Source organism: Dipodomys merriami, unplaced genomic scaffold (assembly GCF_024711535.1).
Source record: "Dipodomys merriami isolate MVZ:Mamm:240054 unplaced genomic scaffold, mDipMer1.0.p SCAF_2246, whole genome shotgun sequence".
In the NCBI taxonomy this organism is placed as follows: domain Eukaryota; kingdom Metazoa; phylum Chordata; class Mammalia; order Rodentia; family Heteromyidae; genus Dipodomys; species Dipodomys merriami.
The window spans coordinates 1-20,708 of record NW_027203656.1 but is presented as its reverse complement, the minus strand read 5'-3'; the positions used below and the strand labels follow the sequence as shown (position 1 = coordinate 20,708).

The 20,708-nt window shown below is 40.9% G+C and overlaps 1 protein-coding gene across 10 annotated transcripts in view; it reads right to left on the bottom strand.

Moving 5' to 3' along the window:
* LOC138835056 (endogenous retrovirus group K member 18 Env polyprotein-like) overlaps nt 1–17,946 on the bottom strand; it is a 32,155-nt gene extending 14,209 nt beyond the window's left edge. For 3 of the 10 annotated variants that reach the window (XR_011374405.1, XR_011374403.1, XR_011374401.1), the window contains exon 1: nt 6,463–8,885. Coding sequence is in view for 5 of the 10 variants with exons in the window: in XM_070033751.1 (XP_069889852.1) it covers nt 867–934 (68 nt within the window). In the remaining 5 variants the exon portion in view is untranslated. The other 7 variants (XM_070033751.1, XM_070033750.1, XM_070033752.1 and 4 more) reach the window with 7 other exon arrangements.
* Nucleotides 17,947–20,708: the final 2,762 nt, after the last annotated feature.

Genomic DNA, 20,708 nt, shown 5'->3' with positions numbered 1-20,708 from the left:
AGTAATTGCTTGTTTCTACTCATTAGATAGAAAATGGGTGAGTTTAAGTCTAAACTCCCTGAAATAAAGGCCAACAAGTTTGGATATTACCAAAAGTGTATTAATCTTCTCTCTAGCATTGAGCAAGTGGTGGATGTGCCAAATTGGCATCTTGGTACTTCAGCTTAGTACTACCCCTTCCTCCTCCCCTGTCCTGTGGTGCCATTATGCTAGGCCAAGTGTATGTTCCTATTGCCTCCTGTTCACTAGGTTTCTTGTTGGCAAAGTTTTGTATTTTAAACTGACCACATGGTTCCATCATAATTAGAAAATTAGTTCCACTAAAATTTCAAAACTTTAAAAGTCTATTTTAAAATCTAAGCACGCTCTATAATCTGTGCACAAACATGTCTGTCTGTGTCTTATTTGACTATATGTAAGTGATTATGGTTTCAACGTTACTCTGCCTACTAAAAATCTTTGTCAATGGAAGCTGTGAAGTAATCTAAATTGCTTTAAAACTTTGTGACCTGACTAAGCCAAAGAAAAAACAGGCAGTTTTAAAAGACCTTGGAAAAGGACTTAAAAAAGACAATGTCCTTTACAAAGTAAATGAAATTGGTAACTAAGTTTGCTGTGAATTATGTCATTCCTATTTCCATCTATGCTAAGAGTTAACTATTGTACACTGACCATGGCGAGTAAACTAAAGCTAAGTGTTTCATTCTCTGTTTTCTCCCCTGTGTGCCGATAAACTTCAATTAAGATCAAGGGACCAGAGTGACTATGCCCAGTCAAAGCTGCCTAAACCAGTGGCACCAGCCTGCAAAAGCCAGTGTAAACCAGGTCTCTAACCAGTATATGTAGAAATATTGCAGGTTACCAACAGGAGGTGCAACAGTCCATACATGCTGGGAGATGCCACAGTCTCTCTCAGACTCTGGCCTTGCTTCATCTCACATGACCAAAAGCCTGTTAATTAAGGGTAAAACACAAGACACATTAGATATTTGGTTCTGTAAATGTTCATCGCCAGAAGTTAGACCATACGGGGTGTATGAGCAAAGGATAGAAATTGATTTCTATACTATTTTACAATTGGAGGTAAATTCCTAAAGGTAACAAAGACTGCAGAAAAAAAATATGGCCACTCTTTATATTCACTGCCCACAGGACAGCCTACAGGCAAAGAATATACAGCCCAGTGTTTCAATGATGCATTTAAATGCAAATTAAAATAACTTTACAAAAAGGATTTAAAATGACATCCCCCTTGTAAAAATTTGAGAAGTTGTACGGAGTGGCTGGCCTCCCAGACAAGTTTAAAAGATAAATTTTTCCTAAAGGTTTATTTCAAAGTAAAAGTATTCTAGTTTGCCCTTAAAGTTTTTTGTAACAGTTGCCAGAAGGCCCACAGTAAAAGATAGGGCAAGTTTGTCAAATGTAATTTAATAAGTAAAACCATGCTTATAAAACTACTTCCAATGACCATCTTTGTTGCTTTTAATTGGAGTAAAAGTGACTGTTTGTAAAAAAAAAAAAAAACCAAAAAAAAAAACTCATTGATCTGCAGTTCGAAGCCAGTCCAGGCACAGGCAGACTAAAGTCCCTGTGAGATTGTCATCTCTAATCTGCCAACAGAGTGCTCAAAGCTGAGTTGTTTTGGAGTTTAAAGTGGCCAAGTGCTAGTCCTGAGCTGGAGAGCTGAGGGACAGCACTCAAACCCTGAGTTCAAGTCCAGTGACTGACCAAGGAAAGTGCCAAAGATGTATTTATCCCAACATAAGAAAGGCACTCCAGGGACCCTGACAATGTTAAAACATCCAGAGGCAATTACAAACAAATGTTTGGATGACAAAAGTGGTATCAGGTCCTGAGTTACTTGAGCTTGGTCCTCCAAAAAATTGATCAAGCCAGAAGGTCATGGAAAGATAAGTTTGTAAACATGCCTATCACCCATGTTGGTCTAACTGGGCAAAACTTTCCAGAGATCTGTGATAGTGGGTAATAAAAGCTAAGATTGTAGAATGTAAATCCCAAAACCCCTGTATCTCCTCAAAGTCCTAATTGGCAGTAACTTTTGAGCTGGTTAAATTCATCTGTTGAAAAGCTTGTAGAGCTGAGATTATGTTCCTATTGAGATCTGTCTAAAGGCCTACATAGGTAGGCATTCCTCTGCCAGACAGAAAATGCTTTTATAAACCAGGGTGTTAAACAGGCTATGCTGCTGTAGCCCAAGAAAAGGCCTGTACATTTGTTATAGGTTAAATGTTGTCTATAAGCCACTTTAAGCAGGCTACCCAGAGGCAGTGGGTCATAGAGTGCCAATCAGTCTCAGGTTAAAAGCATCTACTGGGCTTTCTTTTAAAAATCTCTGACAAGTAATTGTTAGTCAATTGTGAACAAGTTATAGGTAACCTCCATCTCATTGATCTCCTTGTTGCTTTAACTGGAAATAAAAAGAGCTTTTGTAAGAAAGTTCAAAGCCATCCTGGGCACACAAAAAAAAATCCTTCTAAAACTCCATCTCCCTACTAATCAGCACAGAACCAGGACTATCCAGCCAAAGGCTGAAAGTGGCATTGTGACTCTAAGTAGTAGAGCATTAGCCTGGAACAGAAGGACTCAGGGACAGTGCCCAGGCCTTGAGTCCAAACTGTAAATGCCAACCGGGACAAGCTATCCCAGCAATGGATGTTGAGACAATGGCCAGGACAAAGTCAGTCCTGACCATGGAAAACCATGGAAAAGAGTAAGAGATGATACCCTAAATGGAGTCACTTTATGCTTTATGCATTGTTTCTGGCAAAACTGGGGCTTCAGCTTCCACCCCCACTACAAAGGCAGAGGAGGGGTCCCGCAGAGCAGTGGGGACCTCACAGATGATGTCCTTCAGGGGAGGGGGCCTCACAGAAGAGGCTGCAAAAAGGGGTGTACCTCACTGGGAGGCCGCAGAAGTGAGGGTGCATCGTGGGGAGGTCACAGAAATGAGGGTGCCTTGTGGGGGAGGCCGCAAAATAGGGGAGGGCCTCACAGGGGAGACTGCAGAGGAGGGGAAACTGCAAAGGCACAGAGGAGGAGTTTAAACTTAAACTCATCCATACTTTTACCTTCAGTTACAAGGGAGAGGGAAAGAGGGAGAGGGAGAGGGAGAGAGGAAGAGAGGGAGAGAGGGAGAGAGAGAGAGCCAGAGCTATCTGCCCAAGCACTCACAGAAGTGGAGTTTTAAATTTGGGGCAAAATTTGATTGAAGGGCTCAGCAGCCCTCCAAGGCCCAGGTGACCTTAATGTAAAGAAATTTAGTGTCCTACCCATGGTAAGGGACCTGATTCCACGGGTCTATATTAGAGTGTTCTCCACAGTACAGGTTGGCTCCTAAAGGGGGTGGTGGCCTTGCCAGTGGAGAATGTCTTCATGTTTGTCCATTTGCATTCCTTGGGCCATGGAGGAGGGGTCCTTGGGCCAAGGTAGGCCCCTGGCACTTGGCTAAGGTTTGGCTCTGATGAGGGGAAGGGGGGCTCGGTAAGTCACAGAGGCCCAGGTGGCCTTACACTGAGATATCAGAATCAGAAACCCAGACCTCAGATAAACTGGTCACTTACCCTGGAGTGGGATTTAATTAGCAGTGTTGGATAGGCTGGTAGAGCGCTCAGTCAGGAGAAAGTTACCTTTGTGATCCTCTGGTGACTGGCATATAGGATCTCAGGATAGGTCCCAGGGAAGCTGGTTGAACTTCCTTCCGAAGTGGAGGGAGGATCAAACCCACTGGGGAGCCCATCCCCACAGGGGCGACCAATGTAAGAGGATTAGACAAAAATCCATGCAAGGGGACCATGTAGAAGCAGGAAGGCAAAGGAGAAAGATTATTACAAGGTTTATTAGAGGACCCATATTTCCCCCAAGAGGGAGCACATGACCTCCATCACTATCCTGGTAGCAGGAGGATCTGAGGGAAAAGGAAGTGAGGTAGATGGGAGTCCAGGTGGGTCTGGGCAGAGAGAGGGAGGGGTCAGTTGTATGGAGGGAACTCCAGAAATGGGAGGGGGCCCAGGTGTAGGTGCTCATACTTCGAGCTCATGACTCTACCTGATTCTGGGGCCTGGAGGAGTTGCCTTGATCTCTTCTAAGTCATTTACCACATGAGGCTTTTCTGAACTCATACATCACTGCAAATTGCTAGCATTCCTCCCTAGCACATCACTCAATATATTTTTTCCATCATATATTTAAACATATTTATGTGTATACATTCTCTACCCTCCCCCAACTCCACACACAAAGGCATAGACCTTCAAAACAAAGCTTTTCTTTTTTTCCTTGCTACAGTGTCTAGAACCTAATAAACTCAATAGATACAAAAGAGTGAGCTGGGTACTAGTCTCACACCTGTAATGCTAGCTATTCAGGAAACTGAGATCTAGAATCACTTTTTCCATTTATTTCCCATTTTGATTAAAATTTAAGCATTAAAGGAACTTTTAAAGAGAATCAAGACTTCCTTTTTTCTGGAGGTTTCCTTCACTCCCTTTCACCTAGTCCAGCTCAACCTATGTCCCCCTGGGAGCTTTGGCATCCCAGAAAATCCACAGTCCCCCAGACCCCAGTTAAATTCAGACAGAATCCAGCATTGCCTTTAGTCATGTGGTGGGCAGAGCAGAAAGCATCCACCACGTGTGCTACCCAACACCTCTAATCCACACCAGTGCCACTTCCATACTCCTAGCCACATGAGCAGCATTGTGTCACCGTCGCTTGCACTGGCATAGGCTTCCGTGGTCATCAGGACAGATGTCCTGAGAGTTATTTCATCTGCACAAGGTGCCATTTCCTGGGTCCAGGTATATTGCTGATCTGGGAAATCACTGGCATTGGAGCAAGCCAGGGCTGCTGCAACCGCACTGTAGGATGCATCTCTCTGCAGCAAAACCTGAGGCCCTTCCTTCCTAGACACAATGGAGATCCTAGACAATTCCCTGCTTGTCCCTAGATGAGTCCATGAATATATCTACAGCCCTCATCTGTCAGAAATGAACAAAGAGTACAGAATTGTTCAAGTCATTTTCCTTCTTCACAGAAGGGTGCACTATCATCCTGGCCCCCCAGAGCGAGGCAGCACACCAAATGGGGGGATCCACTTGGTTTTCATCCCAACCTAGGAATGATATTATCCCTTCTCATGTTGCTAAGGAGTCAGGATCACATCTTTGTAAACAATCGGTTACCAGGGTAATAGGGTCATAGAAGGAAGACAAGTCATTCTAACCATCAGTGGACCATCCCTAGTCAGGAGGCAGTGTACTTTGGGAGGCTATTGCTCAAAAACAAACATCCTTTTTACCTGTTAATGAAACTGCAAATCCACTGCACCTCACCTTTGTCATTACAACAACAACAACAAAAAGAAAAAGAAAAGGGTGTTTTGGATTTTCTTGTCAGGACTGGCTTGAAACCACAATCCTCAGATTTCAACCTCCTGAGTAGTGCCAAGGTTTTTTATGAGACAATTCTCTCAAATTAACCACCAAGAAAGAAGCAAAAAGGAATAAAGAAAAGTCCAGGACTTGAGCTGAGGCTCAACTGGAAGATAATGGACAGCACCCATGCCCTGATTTCAAACCTATGACCAGCACATCATGAATATCATCATCATCATCATCATCATCATCATCATCATCATCATCATCATCATCATCATCATCATCATGTGAATAAAAAGACTGTGAGAGCCTATTAAGAATATTAAAATTGAGGGCTGGGAAGGTGGCTCAGTGGTAGAGCTCTTGCCTTGCATGCATGAGGCCCTGGGTTTGATTCCTCAGCACCATATAGCAAAAAAGAAAAAAGCCGGAAGTGGCACTGTGGCTCAAGTGGTAGAGCACTAGCCTTGAGCTGAAGAGCTGAGGATAGCACCCAGGCCCAGAGTTCAAGCCCCATGACCAAACAAAAAAATATTAAAATTGAGTGAGCCAGGCACTTTTTGGTGGCTGACATGTAATGCCAGTTAGGAGCAGGAAATCTCAGGATGGTGGTTAAAAGCCCACCTGGGCAGGAAATTCCATGAGGCTCTGATCTCCAACTAACCAGCAAAAATGCCAGAAGTAGAGCTGTGGTTCAAGTGGTAAAGCAACAGCCTTGAATGAAAAAGCAAAATAACAGTGACCAGGCCCAGATACATAGGGTAGGACTACTACTAAGTAATCAATTAAATACAAATACACAAATAAAAATCAGAGTGGAAGATGAGCACAAAAGCCAAGAGAATTGGTGGTTTACACCTGGAGCTCAAGCTACACAAAAGACAGAACTTGAAGATCTGGGTTCCAAGGCAACTGAGGCAGAAAAGTCCCTTAGGAATTTGTGAGTATGTATCAGGTGTGGGTCTTGAACCCAGGGCTTGAAATAGAATTTTTTTTTTCTTAAAGGTAGCATTCTACCACTTCCTTTCTTTGGGGGATGAAATGGAGATAAGTTTTATGGACTTACCTGCCTGGGCTTTCAACCCCAATCCTCAGATTTCAGGTGCTGATACAGTACTCTTATCTTCTATGAGATTTTTTATCTTCCATGAACTGCCAAAAAGTAAAAGAAGCCAGAAGTTGATCTGTGTGGCTCAAGCCACAGAGACTGCTTGCTTTGAGGGAAAATGAACAACAAAATCCCTCATACACAGTGGCCCTGCCCTGGTTTCAAACCCAGGAAGTGACCAGGCCCTATGTTCAAGCCCTAGGACCACCACCACCAGCAACAAAAGAATGACTCAGGGACAGGGACTAGGCCCTGAATACAAAGCCTAGAAACAGCATTAAAAATAAAAGAAAAACAAATTCAGAGACTGTGGCTAGGCTCCAGAGTTCAAGGTCTAGAACCAGCACCAGGACGGACACACACACACACACACACACACACACACACACACACACACACACACACACACACACACACACACACACACACACACACACACACACACACACACACACACACACACACACACACACACACACACACGAAATGAACAATATAATAAGAAGGCAAAAGAAGAAGAGCGAAGTCAATGAAATATTTTTAAGTAGTGGCTCATGCCTATAATCCTAGCTACTGTGGAAGCTGAAATTTTTGGATTGTGGTTCATAGTCAACCTGGGCAGGAAGCTCCATGACACTTGGTTTTATGTGTGCTAGTCCTGGGGCCTGAACTTGTGCTGTTTTGCACAAGACTAGAACTATTCTACTTCCAAGCTCTTGGTGATTAATTGGAGATGAGAGTCTCAACAACTTTCCTGCCCTGGCTGGCTTTGAACCACTATCCTCTGATTTTAGAGCCTGGCTAATGTCCCTGTCTTCCCATGAGAATCTTTCTTTTTTTGGGGTTGGTCATGGGGCTTGAACTTGGCCTGCACACTGTCCCTAAGCTCTTCAGCTCAAGGCTAGTGCTCTACCACTTGAGCCACAGGGCCACTTCTGGTTTTCTGGTGATTTAGTGGAGATAATTGTCTCATGGACTTTCCTTCCCAGTCTGGCTTTGAACTGCAATCCTCAGATCTCACCCTCCGGAGTAGTGGCTTACAGGCGTAAGCCACTGGCACTCAGCTTTTTTTTTCTTTTCTTTTTTCTGTTTTATGGGTTGTGGGGCCTGAACTCCAGCTCTGGATGGTGTCCCTTAGCTCTTCAGCTCAAGGCAAGCACTTTACCACTGAGCCACTTCCCAGCTCCTCCATAAGAAACTTATCCCTTATGAATCACCAAATTTGTTTTACAAAGCCAGATGTTGAAATGTGGCTTAAGTTTTAGAGCCTGCCAGCCTTGCTCAGGACATGGGAGAGACTCCAGCACAGTGACCTTGCCCTGATTTCAGGTTTAGGAACAGTCACCACTCCCTGTGTTCCAGCCCTAGGATCAGAACCAAATAAATAAATAACTCCCCCATTTTCACTGTATTTGATCCCATTTTCACTGTATTTGATGTTGGCGTAATTTGTGAAGGTGAAGGGAAAAAAACAAATTGTTTAAATAGGGATACAGCTAGACCGATTGCAACAATGAGATGTACAAGAAATTATTTCAAAAAATGAACTTTACAACTTTTGCCTGGTGGGGGTGGTAGAGAACATTACATAAACAAAGCCATTCATGCAGCTGTTGCTCAAGCTGTTAAAGTATGCTAGCCTTGAGAACAAACAATACAAAAAATTCTTCATTCACAGTGACCCTGCCCTGACTTCAACTCATGTCATGAGTTGAAGCCCTAGCAACAAAAATGAAAATAAATAAATAAATAAAGCCAGAACTTTATCTGTGGCTCAAGCCATAGAGACTGCTAGTCTTGAGAAAGAAAAGGGAAAAACCTCAGACACAGTGGCTCTGCCCTGATTTTATGACTAGCAAAAGTTAAGGCCCTATGTTCAAGCCCTAGGACCAGCAATGAAGAAAAAAAAAAAAATACAGCAACAACAAAAACTCGGCAAAAATGCCCAAGTCCTGAGTACAAGCCATAAGAGCATCACCTAAAATAAATGCAGAAAGAAAGAAAAATACAAAAAGAGCCACAATTTGAACTGTCTTGAGGTGGGAAGCCTACTAGTCTTGAGAAAAAATTAGGAATAATGACCAGGCCTGGAGTTCAAGTACTATAACAAGCTCAAAAAAAAAAAAAAAAAAATCTGTTGGGAGCCAAAAGGAGTCTCTCAACATGAAGATAGGCTTGACTATCTCACCAGAACATCTTGTGGCTGAGTTTACAGAACCACTCTCAGAAATCCGACGCTTTCATCCTGCCTTATGCAAATATCCTGCAGCTGCTAATGACCACCCTTTCACCCTGCCCTATGCAAACATCCTGCAGCTGCTATGGCCAATGAAAAAGCTTCCTTAATGGCCAATTTAAAAGCTTCCTTATTCCAAGCATATAAATACCCCTGTGTGAAAAATAAAAATTTGCAGCTTGATCAGAATCCCTGTCTTGCTGTCATTCTTCATGTCTCTTGTCCCTTCATTCCTTCTCGTTTAGGTTCATCGCCCTCGTTGACGTCCTGCAGGTTGGGACAAAAATCCACAAAAAAAACTTCAAAACAAAAACCTCAGAAAGAGTGGCCAGCCCTAATAATAAGCTAGATGACCCAAACTTACGAAAAAGAGAAAAAGAATAATAAATTAAGTGAAAAGAAGGACAAAAATATTAGAGCCAATTCAAGATTTTAAAAATATGGTTCACACCTATAATCCTACCTCCTCAAATAGCTGAAATCTGAGCATTTGTGGTTTGAATCCAGCCTGGGCAGGAAAGTAAATGAGAATTCTTTTCATTTATGCTACTCCTGGGCTAAAACTTGAGTTTTACTCAAGGCTAGAGCTCTACTGCTTCCTACCTGTTGCTGGTTAATTGGTGAAAAACGTCTCATTGATTTTCATGCCTAGGATGGCTTTGAACCTTGGCTCTCAACTTTCTTTTTTTTTTTTTCTTTCTTTCTTTATTTTCTTTTATTTATTTTTTTTCTGAACACACTGTACAGAGGTGTTACAATTACATGGGCAGGTTAATGCGTACATTTCTTATCAAGCATTGCAGCCTCCTCCTTTGTTTACACTACACATCCCTTCCCAGCCTCCCCCCCCAACCGCCCACCCAATCCTCCCGGCTTTCCCCCCCACCAACATTGTAAAGCTCGTTTTCGACATGACAACTTGTACTTCTCATTGTTGCAACAGGTCTACCTGTATCCTTAAACGACTTGTTTTTCCCCATCTCCTACACAAGTTATAATGACATCAAATATAGTGAAAGCAGGGTTATACTGTGGGGGAGGGACATACAAAGCTACAAAGAGATAATCTTACAAATGCGTTAGAAACAAATGCATGAAAGGAAAAAAACATTAAAATACATATCTAAGGATTCATTTTCATAACATCACATTATCTGACCTTTTCCGCTTGACTCATACATATACTAGATATTGCAAATAAGGGAAACCATGGGACCTATGTTTCTTTTGGCCTGGCTTACTTCACTTAATATAATGTTTTCCACGTTTTTCCATTTCCTAACAAATGGGGCAATGTCATCTTTCTGATGGAGGCATAGAATTCCATTGTGTATATATACCACATTTTCTTGATCCATTCATTTACTGAGGGGCATCTGGCTTGGTTGCATATCTTAGCTATGGTAAATAATGCTGCAATAAACATAGTTGTGCTGTTGGCGTTAGTGTGGTCTTGTTTGTAAACATTTGGGTAAATGCCCAAAAATGGGATTGCTGGGTCATAGGGGAGCTCTATTTGAAGTCTTTTGAGGAACCTCCATACTGCTTTCCAAAGTGGTTGAACAAGTTTACATTCCCACCAACAATGAAGTAAGGTTCCCTTCTGTCCACATCCCCTCCAGCATCTGTTGTTGTTAGAGTTCTTGATTTTTGCCATTCTAACTGGAGTGAGGTGGTATCTCAATGTTGTTTTGATTTGCATTTCTTTTATGGCTAGAGAGGCTGAGTATTTCTTCATGTGTCTATTGGCCATCCTTCTTTCTTCTTCAGAGAAGTTTCTCTTTAAGTCTTTAGCCTACTTGTTTATTGGGCAGGTTTTTCTTTGCAGATTTGTTGTTGGGGGATTTAATTTTTTGAGTTCCAAGTATATTTTAGATATGAGACCCTTGTCTGTTGTATGGCTAGTGAAGATCTTCTCCCAATTAGTGGGCTTTCTATTGATCTTGCTAGCTATGTCCTTTGCCATGCAAAAGCTCTGCAACTTCATGCAATCCCATTTGTCCCACCTTTCTTTGATTTGTTGTGTTTCCGGGTCTCTATTCAGAAAATTTCGGCCTGAGCCGAGGAGACCTAGGGTTTCTCCTATTCCATCCTGTAATGTTTTCAAAGTGTCTGCTTTGACTTCGAGGTCTTTGATCCATTTGGAGTTGATTCTGGTGCAAGGTGATATATAAGGATCTAGCTTTAGTTTTCTACAAGTAGTTAACCAATTTTACCAGCACCATTTACTGAAGAGGCTGTCGTTCTTCCATTCTATTGTTTTAGCTCCCTTATCGAAGATTAGATGGCTATAGGTCTGTAGGTTCATTTCTGGGATTTCAATTCTATTCCATTGGTCCTGATGTCTGTTCTTATGCCAATACCAAGCTGTCTGGATAGTCATCTTGGATTCCTGTAGTTCTTTTTTCCTTTCTGTCTTTTTTGACAGTTGTGGGGCTTGAACTCAGGACTTGTGTGCTGTCCCTGAGCCTCTTGTACTCAAGCCTTGTGCTCTACCATTTGTGCCATAGCGCCACTTCTGGGTTTTGAGTGGTTAATTGGACATAAGAGTCTCACAAGGACTTTTCTGTCTGGGCTGGCTTCCAACTGAGGTCCTCAGATCTCAGCCTCCTGAGTAGTTAGAGCCATAGGACACTTATGTCACTTGTTAGGTTTGAAAAAAAGAGATAGCCAAGTAAGAACAGCACCATGCACATGCTATTCAGGTAAGGGGTAGTTTTATTCAGTAGACCTGCTGGGACCAGGCAAGGTTGGCACTCCACATGGCTGGGAAAGGCCTTGGAATGAGAGAGAGCTGGGAAAGAGAGGAAAGAGAGAGGAAAGAGCTAGAAAAGAGCAGAGAGAGCAGAGAGAGAGCAGAGAGAGAGTGTCTGGGCCTGGGCTAGGCCTTATCTAGGGTACGGGCAGAGAAAGGTGTGGACACATCAAATTCAGATATGACCTCAGTGGATGCAAATGTGACTTCTTCCAGGTGTCCCAGTTGCCTAGGTAACGCAGTTACTGGGTGGAGACTTTGCTGTGAGGAGTGTGGAGTCTGCTCGCCATCCAGGAGCAGACCTTACAATATTAACAACAACAACAAAAAAGATGAGCTATGGCTCAAATTGTAAAACTTCCATCCTAGAGGGGGGAAAAAGCCCAACACCTCAAGAAGACTGGCAGGTCAAGCCCTAGTATCACCATAAAAAAATGAAAACCAGGGCTGGGAAGGTGGCTCAGTGGTAGAGTGCTTGCTTGCTTTGGATGCATGAGGCCCTGGTTCGACTTCTCAACATCACATAAGCAGAAAAAAAAGCTGCAAGTGGTGTTGTGGCTCAAATGGTAGAGGACCAGGAGCTGAAGTGCTGAGGGATAGCACCCAGGCCCAGAGTTCAAGCCCCATGACCAGCCAAAATAAATAAATAAATAAAAGCCAAATACAAAGAAATAAAAACAACCACCAAAAATAAAAAGGAAGAGTTGTGCACTGGCTAAAGATGTAGTGCCTGCTAATTTGGGGGGGGGGCGGAGGGGGAGAAAGCATGGACACTGGAGACTGGCCAGGCCACTTTGAAGCCCTGGGATTAACACAAAGAATAAAAACAACAACAAAAAGGCAGAAAATGATCTTTGGCTCAAATAGACTATCAGCTTTAAATCAAAAACAAAAACTAAACAACACTGACCAGGCCCTGTGTTCAAGCCCTAGGTCCAGAACCAAAACATAAGAAAAACCTAGCCAGGTGCCAAAGGGTCACACCAGTAATCCTAGCTACTCATACTCAGGAGGCTGAGTTCTGTGGATCACAGTTTGATGCAAGGAAGGAAAGTCCGAGAAACATAATAGACTACTCAGAAAAAGCTGGAAGTGGTGCTGTGGCTGAAGTGGTAGAGTGTTAGCCTTGAGCAAAAGAAGCTCAGGGACAGGGCCCAGGCAGAAGAGTTCAAGCCCCAAGGTCAGCAAAAATGAACAAAGAAAAAAGAAAGTGAGTAATTAAGCTGTGGCTCAAGGTATGAAGCCTGCTAGCCTGGAGAAAAAAAGGTAAAAAATGTAAACAAAAATATTAAAAAATTATTCCCAGAACCACATGCTCCAGTGCACTTTTCCCTACACCCTTAGTTTGCAGACAACCAGGCCAATGCCCCTGCTATACCCTGTATCTCTATGCCAAAAATTTCAATTATTTGAAAACTGCCTTCCGAGAATTGCCACATAGGGACCACATTGAGAATTATTGACCTCAAAAATATTTATTAACATGATTTCTTTTATTCTTGTGATTTTTCTATGTCATTCTCATCATTACTTCCCTAGCACCTAGCAAATTACCTAGAATAAAAATATAGAGACATATCTGCTTATTGAACATCTACATGTATATTTGGGATAATAAGCTAGTTTATATGGGGTCAACAACACTGAGCATTTTTTACAATGAGCCTCATACTTTGTAAAAAACAAAAACAAAAACAAAAACAAATAACACAATTTAACCCTCAAGAACTCTACATTTGCTAGTCAGCAGTCACTCATACCTCTCATCCTAGCTACTAAATGGAAGCAGGTGCTTGTGTTGTTAAAAATAGTAATGTTATAAAGGAAAAGCAGAGAATTATTATAGACTATAGGAGATCAAGTATACACAACTATATATAATTCATGATCATGTACTGGTATTAGTACTGGAGAAAAAAATGACAGGGACAGAATTGAGCCAATTGTCAAGACTGAAATATAGACAAAGATTAAGCAAAGTATGGCATTGTGATTAATTTACTGAAGCCGGTAACTACTGTGGCTATGTAATAATGGGACATTTTTATCCTGAGGAGAGCAAGATTAAAATATGTAGGAATAGAGGACTATGATATATACAAGTTAATCTCAAATGTATGTCCACAAAGAGAACATACACACAAATAAGTGATTAAGCGAATGAAGGAAAATGTTAACTATAGTGAATAATCATAAAAAGCACATAAATACTGTTTATATTCTTTTTATGACTTTTCTTAAATTTGACCATTTTTTTAAAATTGTATTTTATTTTATTTGGGAACATACTGTACAGAGGGGCTACAATTACATGGGCAGGATAATGCATACATTTCTTACCAAGCATTGCAGCCTCCTCCTTTGTTTACCCTTCACTTCCCTTCCCCGCCTCCCTCCTCCCCCCACCCAATTATACCCCCCTCCCCCCCCACACCGACATTGTAAAGCTGGTTTTGACATGACATTTTGTACTTCTCATTGTTGCAACAGGTCCACCTGAATCCTTAAACGACTTGTTTGTCCCCATCTCCTCCACATGTTATACTGACATCAAATATAGTGAAAGCGGGGGTTACACTGTGGGGGAGGGACATACAAAGCAACAAAGAAATAATCTTGTAAATGCATTAGAAACACATGCATGAAAGAAACGAAAACATTAAAATACATATTTAAGGGTTCATTTTCCTAACATCACATTATCTGACCTTTTCCGCTTGACTCATACCTATACTAGATATTGCAAATAAGGGAAACCATGGGACCTATGCTTCTTTGGGCCTGGCTTACTTCACTTAATATAATTTTTTCCAAACCTTTCCATTTCCTAACAAATGGGGAAATGTCATTCTTTCTGATGGAGGCATAGAATTCCATTGTGTATATATACCACATTTTCTTGATCCATTCATCTACTGAGGGGCATCTGGGTTGGTTCCATATCTTAGCTATGGTAAATAATGCTGCAATAAACATAGTTGTGCTGGTAGCTTTAGTGTGGTCTTGTTTGTAAACATTTGGGTAAATGCCCAAAAGTGGGATTGCTGGATCATAGGGGAGATCTATGTGAAGTCTTTTGAGGAACCTCCATACTGCTTTCCAAAGTGGTTGAACAAGTTTACATTCCCACCAACAATGAAGTAAGGTTCCTTTCTGTCCACATCCCCTCCAGCATCTGTTGTTGTTAGAGTTCTTGATTTTTGCTGTTCTAACTGGAGTGAGGTGATATCTCAATGTTGTTTTGATTTGCATTTCTTTTATGGCTAGGGATGTTGAACATTTCTTCATGTGTCTATTGGCCATCCTTCTTTCTTCTTCAGAGAAGCTTCTCTTTAAGTCTTTCGCCCACTTATTTATTGGGCAGTTGTTTCTTTGAGGATTTGTTGTTGGGTGGTTTAATTTTTTGAGTTCCAAGTATATTTTAGATATGAGACCCTTGTCCGTTGTATGGCTAGTAAAGATCTTCTCCCAATCGGTGGGCTTTCTATTGATCTTGCCAGCTATGTCATTTGCCCTGCAGAAGCTCTGCAATCTTATGCAATCCCATTTGTCCAACCTTTCTTTGATTTGTTGTGCTTCCGGGTCTCTATTCAGAAAATTTCGACCTGAGCCAAGGAGACCTAGGGTTTCTCCTATTCCATCCTGTAATGTTTTCAGAGTGTCTGCTTTGAGTTCAAGGTCTTTGATCCATTTGGAGTTGATTCTGGTGCAGGGTGATATATAAGGATCTAGCTTTAGTTTTCTACATGTAGTTAACCAATTTTGCCAGCACCATTTACTGAAGAGGCTGTCTTTCTTCCATTCTATTGTTTCAGCTTCCTAATCGAAGATTAGATGGCTATAGGTCTGTAGGTTCATTTCTGGGTTTTCAATTCTATTCCATTGGTCCTGAGGTCTGTTCTTATGCCAATACCAAGCTGTTTTGATTACTATGGCTTTATAGTAGAGTTTGAAATTTGGTATTGATATTCCTCCAGTAGTGTTCTTTCCGTTGAGGAGCGTTTTTGCTATTCGGGGTCTTTTATTGTTCCATATGAATTTTTGGATTGCCTCCTCTATTTCCTTGAAGAATGAGGGTGGAATTTTGATAGGTATCGCGTTGAATTTGTAGATAGCCTTGGGAAGTATTGCCATTTTCACGATGTTAATCTTGCCAATCCAGGAGCATGGGAGGTTTTGCCATTTTTTAAGTTCTGTGTTGATTTCCTTTTTCAAGATTTTAAAGTTTTCATCATAGAGGTCCTTCACTTCTTTGGTTAAGTTAATTCCTAGGTATTTTATTTTTTGTGGGGCTATTACAAATGGAGTTGCTTTCCTAATTTCAGCCACACTTTTCTCATTGTTGGCATATAGAAAAGCCATTGATTTTTGGGGTTAATTTTATAACCTGCTACTTTGCCAAAGTTTTGAATCAGCTTGAGTAATTTGGGAGTGGAGTCTATGGGATTCTTTAAATACAAGATCATGTCATCTGCAAAGAGGGAGAGTTTTATTTCTTCTTTCCCTATTTGGATCCCCTTTATGTCTGCATCTTGTCTTATTGCTGTAGCTAGGCATTCTAATACTAGATTGAAGAGAAGTGGAGAGAGTGGGCATCCTTGTCTTGTTCCTGAGTTAAGAGGAAATGGCTTTAGTTTTTCACCATTGAGTATAATGCTGGCTGTAGGTTTGTCATATACAGCCTTTATTGTATTGAGGAATGTTCCATGGATTCCTAATTTTTCCAGAACCTTCATCATAAAGGGGTGTTGGATCTTGTCAAATGCTTTTTCTGCATCTATTGAGATAACCATGTGGTTCTTATTCTTGCTCCTGTTGATGTGATGAATAATATTAATTGATTTGCGTATATTGAACCAGCTTTGCATCCCTGAAATGAATCCTGTTTGATCATGGTGTATGATTTTTTGGATGAATTGTTGAAGTCGATTGGCCAAAATTTTGTTGAGAAGTTTTGCATCAATGTTCATCAAAGAAATGGGTCTGTAGTTCTCTTTCTTTGATGAGTCCCTGCCTGGTTTTGGGATGAGGGTTATGATGGCTTCATAGAATGTGTTCGGTAGTGAGCTTTCTCTTTCAATTTCATTGAAGAGTTGGAGGAGTATTGGTGTGAGCTCTGCTTTGAAGGCCTTGTAAAATTCCGCTGTAAAGCCATCTGGTCCTGGACTTTTCTTAGCTGGGAGGTCTCTTATTGCTGTTTCTATTTCAATGCTTGATATGGGCCTGTTAAGCTGGTTTAACTCATCTTGGTTTAGTTTTGGCATGTCAATATTTGCTAGGAAAAGGTCCATTTCTGAATTTGACCATTTTTAAACAATACTAGATTGAATAGTGAAGAGATGCACTTGAACTGCAGAAGATGAGTTCCCGAGGAGTGTTCTGAGAGGGTTTCATGGAGAAAGCAAACATTAGGGGATAAGAATAAAAGATCAAGTGTTACCATATGAAAAATTATGGAAATCCAAACATTCAGACTACAACAATAAAGTACCAAGAGTAAGAAGGTTCACAGACACAGAAAATAACTCAGGGCTACTGTGGGTTGAGGGAAGGCAAGAGGCATGAATGGTTTAATGGCCCAAAATTTTTGTCAAGGGTGATGGATATGTTTGGGATAAGATAAAGGTGATGGTTCTACAATACTGGAAATGTACTGAATGTCACTGAATTGTGGTTATAATAATAAATGTTATTACTATTTCCCTATAAAGAAAAACAATCATCCCATTTTAGAGGCTACTGTTTCCAGGAAACTCTCTGACATTATATACTCACAGGAAACCGTACTCTTTCTTTCTTACATTCAGTAGATTTTAAACATGTATTTCTTTATGTTTTTTTTTTTCTTTTTGAGGTCAAACCCTGCTAGCACAGGCTGGCCTGGAACTTTCTGCTACTTTGTTGCTTGAGGAATGTCTTTCTTCTACCCAAGACATTCCATAACAAAATTTATTTTCTAATAACAACAACAACCAAAAAGATCAATTATTAGGGTCCTTACCCTAGGACTTAGGAGCACACAGGACATCTTGATTATATCAGTTCCCTCTGTCCAGAGAGCATTGTGTGCCTGGGGCTTACTGGTTTACAGAATGTCTCCTGAGCCTGGGAAAGATAGGTATAAAAGGAAAAAGCATCCCATGTCCTGTGCATGAGCAGGCAATGGAATATATGTTGTATTAAATATTTCTCTGGATATAGAACCTCTCTGCCCACTCTGACCTTGGATATGAACATAGCTCACAAGTCACCAACAAAGAGCAAGGCTTTTGCTCTTACTTCCATATTGTAAATGGTTACTATCTCAGTTTTTATTCACTGAAGTGTCACAAATAAATGAATCACAATCACCAAGAAGTAATAACTTACCCTGGCCAGTTTGTCTGGTTTGCAGGAGATGTGTTGGGAAAAACATCTCTGTTATCTCTTCAGAAAAATCTTCATCCCCTGAAAAAAACAAAGTTTTACATGAAAAACATTCCAGAAAAACTGCTGAGGATCACAAGAAAGGTGAGAAGGAAGAGGAGTGAAGGCAGCAGAAGTATGCATAACAATTTAATGAGCATGGAATATGAGTGCTTATAGAATTTTTTCCTTTCCTTCTCAAGTTTTTATGATGCATTGTTATCATTATCCATTCTTTCACTATTAAACTTAAATGTCCAATTAAGACAAACATTTCTGAGACTTTTCTTCCACCACTGGTTAAGCTGAAGCTACAAGTGTTAGGGATAATAATAATCACTCGGCCTTCTGAGATTTCTGGGCAGACTTTGTGGCCTTGCCAGCTCCAGCAGACTTCTTGTCCACATCTTTGATGCCACACACAGCAACTGTCTCCTATCACAAACAGCAAGATGACCCAAAGGAGGATAGTCAGAGAAGCTCTCCACATACACAAGGCTTGCTGGAACCATATGAACCATGACAGCATCACTAGACTTCAGGAATTTAGGACTAGCTTCCAACTTCTTACAAGATCTCTGTTCAAGTTTCTCTTTCCACTCAGTAAACTTGCAAGCAATTTACGCTGAATGACAATCCAGGACAGAGGCATAGTTAGTACTGATTTGGCCTGGACGGTTCAGGAAGGTCACCTGAGCAGTGAAGCTAAATGCTTCCTTGGGTGGATCATTCTTGTTGTCATCACCCACGTTGCCACACCAAACATCTTTGGCTGACATGCTTATAGAATTTTTTTGTGCATAGTATGTCGATAGATGTTCTTAATGGGCTTATAAGAGAGGTGGGCATTATCACACTTTGGCAATAAAGATAATGAAGGCTGGAAGAGGTCAAGAATTTCCACAAGATTTCTTAGCAAAGGTTAGGAGTTAAACCTTTGCCTCCACTCTCAATGCTCTTTGCGTCACATTACAGAAGAATGAATGGAGAGTATGAAGCAGATATTGTATAAAGTAAATGGAATTCAGGGCTGGGAATGTGGCTTAGTAGTAGAGTGTTTGCCTAGCATGCATGAAGCCCTGGGTTTGATTCCTCAGTACCACACAAACAGAAAGAGACAGAAGTGACCCTGTGGCACAAATGGTAGAGCAATAGCCTTCAGCACAAAGAGGCTCAGGGACAGAACCCAGGCCCTGAGTTCAAGCCCCAGGACCAGAAAAAAAAGAAAAGAAAAAGAATTTTAAAAATGGAATTCAAGTTATGGGAAGAGTTTCAGGCAGAGAAAATGAGTGCCAAGATTAGGGGGTGAAAGCATAGCAGGAAGTTTAGTATAATCACAGCATTTAATGTAAACAAAGGAAAAAAAGCAACAAAGTAGGATCCAGCAAAGACTAGGCCTTTACATCCTAGTAAGATTTCAAAGTTTCTAACGAAGAGATGAGGAACCACTGAATGAATTTTAGAACAGAGACAAGTAAGATCAAATTTAAATCAAAGGAAGATCATTTTAATGGCTGAGTAGAGAACTGATCAGCACTAATCTAGGAACAAAAAAGGAAGTAAAATTGAGGGAATAATCCATGATCCAAGTGAGCAAGGTGATGTTTAAATCAGCGGGAGAAAGGATTAATGTTGGAAGGGTGCTAAGGAAAATGCTATCTTGATGATGGGAAAACAGAACACCTCACTGAAGAAACATGCAAACATATGGGTAAGTCAAGAGCAAACTATAATCAAGACAGCCAAACATACTGTCAGGAAATATTCCTTCTCTCTTTACACACCTAAATCCTATCCAGTCACTCACTTTGAGACCAGCCAAAGGTTTTAACCTTTAGAATCTATATATTTCTTAATCATCAGTCTATAGCTTAAAGGGCAAATTGTTACTGCTTTATCTGACCATTGTCCCCCAAATTTCCTGGGATTGGTGGGAAGAATGTATCATAGCTCATTTGTGCCTCTCCCTTGGCATTTAAGAGAAAGAATTAAAATGACTTAGCAATCCCAAGTATAAGATGGATTGTGAAGGTGATCTCATTAATACCATCCTTACCAACGTAACTCATTTAAGCAACATTTAACTATATCCTAATATGAATAAAAATCTAAAACCTGACTCGTAGGTTGTCATCCAACTAAATCCTACTGGGTGCAAGAAATTAATCTAAAAACATAATGACATACCTATATCACAAAATATTGACAAAATGATCCAATAGCATGCAGAATTTTTTTCATTTATATTTATCTCATTCTGTTCTAAAAAATTATTTAGTGTATACTTAGAATGTAAATAATATTCCAATATATACATTTAATTTACAATGTTCAGATATACAATGTATTATGTTTGAGTGTTAATAACTTTTTTTTGGTAAGTGTTGAGAACAAAATGAGGCAGGTCACTGCTGTGGCTCATGCCTGTAAACCTAGCTATTTGGGAAGTTGAGAATGGAGGATTATAATTTGAGGTCAGCCTTGGCAGCACAGTTTGTGAGATCCCTTCTCAGCCATAGCCTGTTACATTAATATGTGCTCATCCTCCTACACTAATGTGAGAGTCCAAAATTAAGAGGATCGCAGTTCCAGCCCAGCCTGGGCAGAAAATTTTAGGAGATTCCATCTCAACAGAGAGGCTGGACACAGTGGCAAGTGTCTGTGATCCTAACAATGACAGGAAGACTGAAATCGGTAATTGTAGTTCAGGCATGCATCCAGGCAGGAAACCATACTCTCCCTGAAAACAGTCAAGGGAAAGCAGGGCCCAAGACATGGCTCAGTGGTAGAGTGTCTGCTTACTAAGTT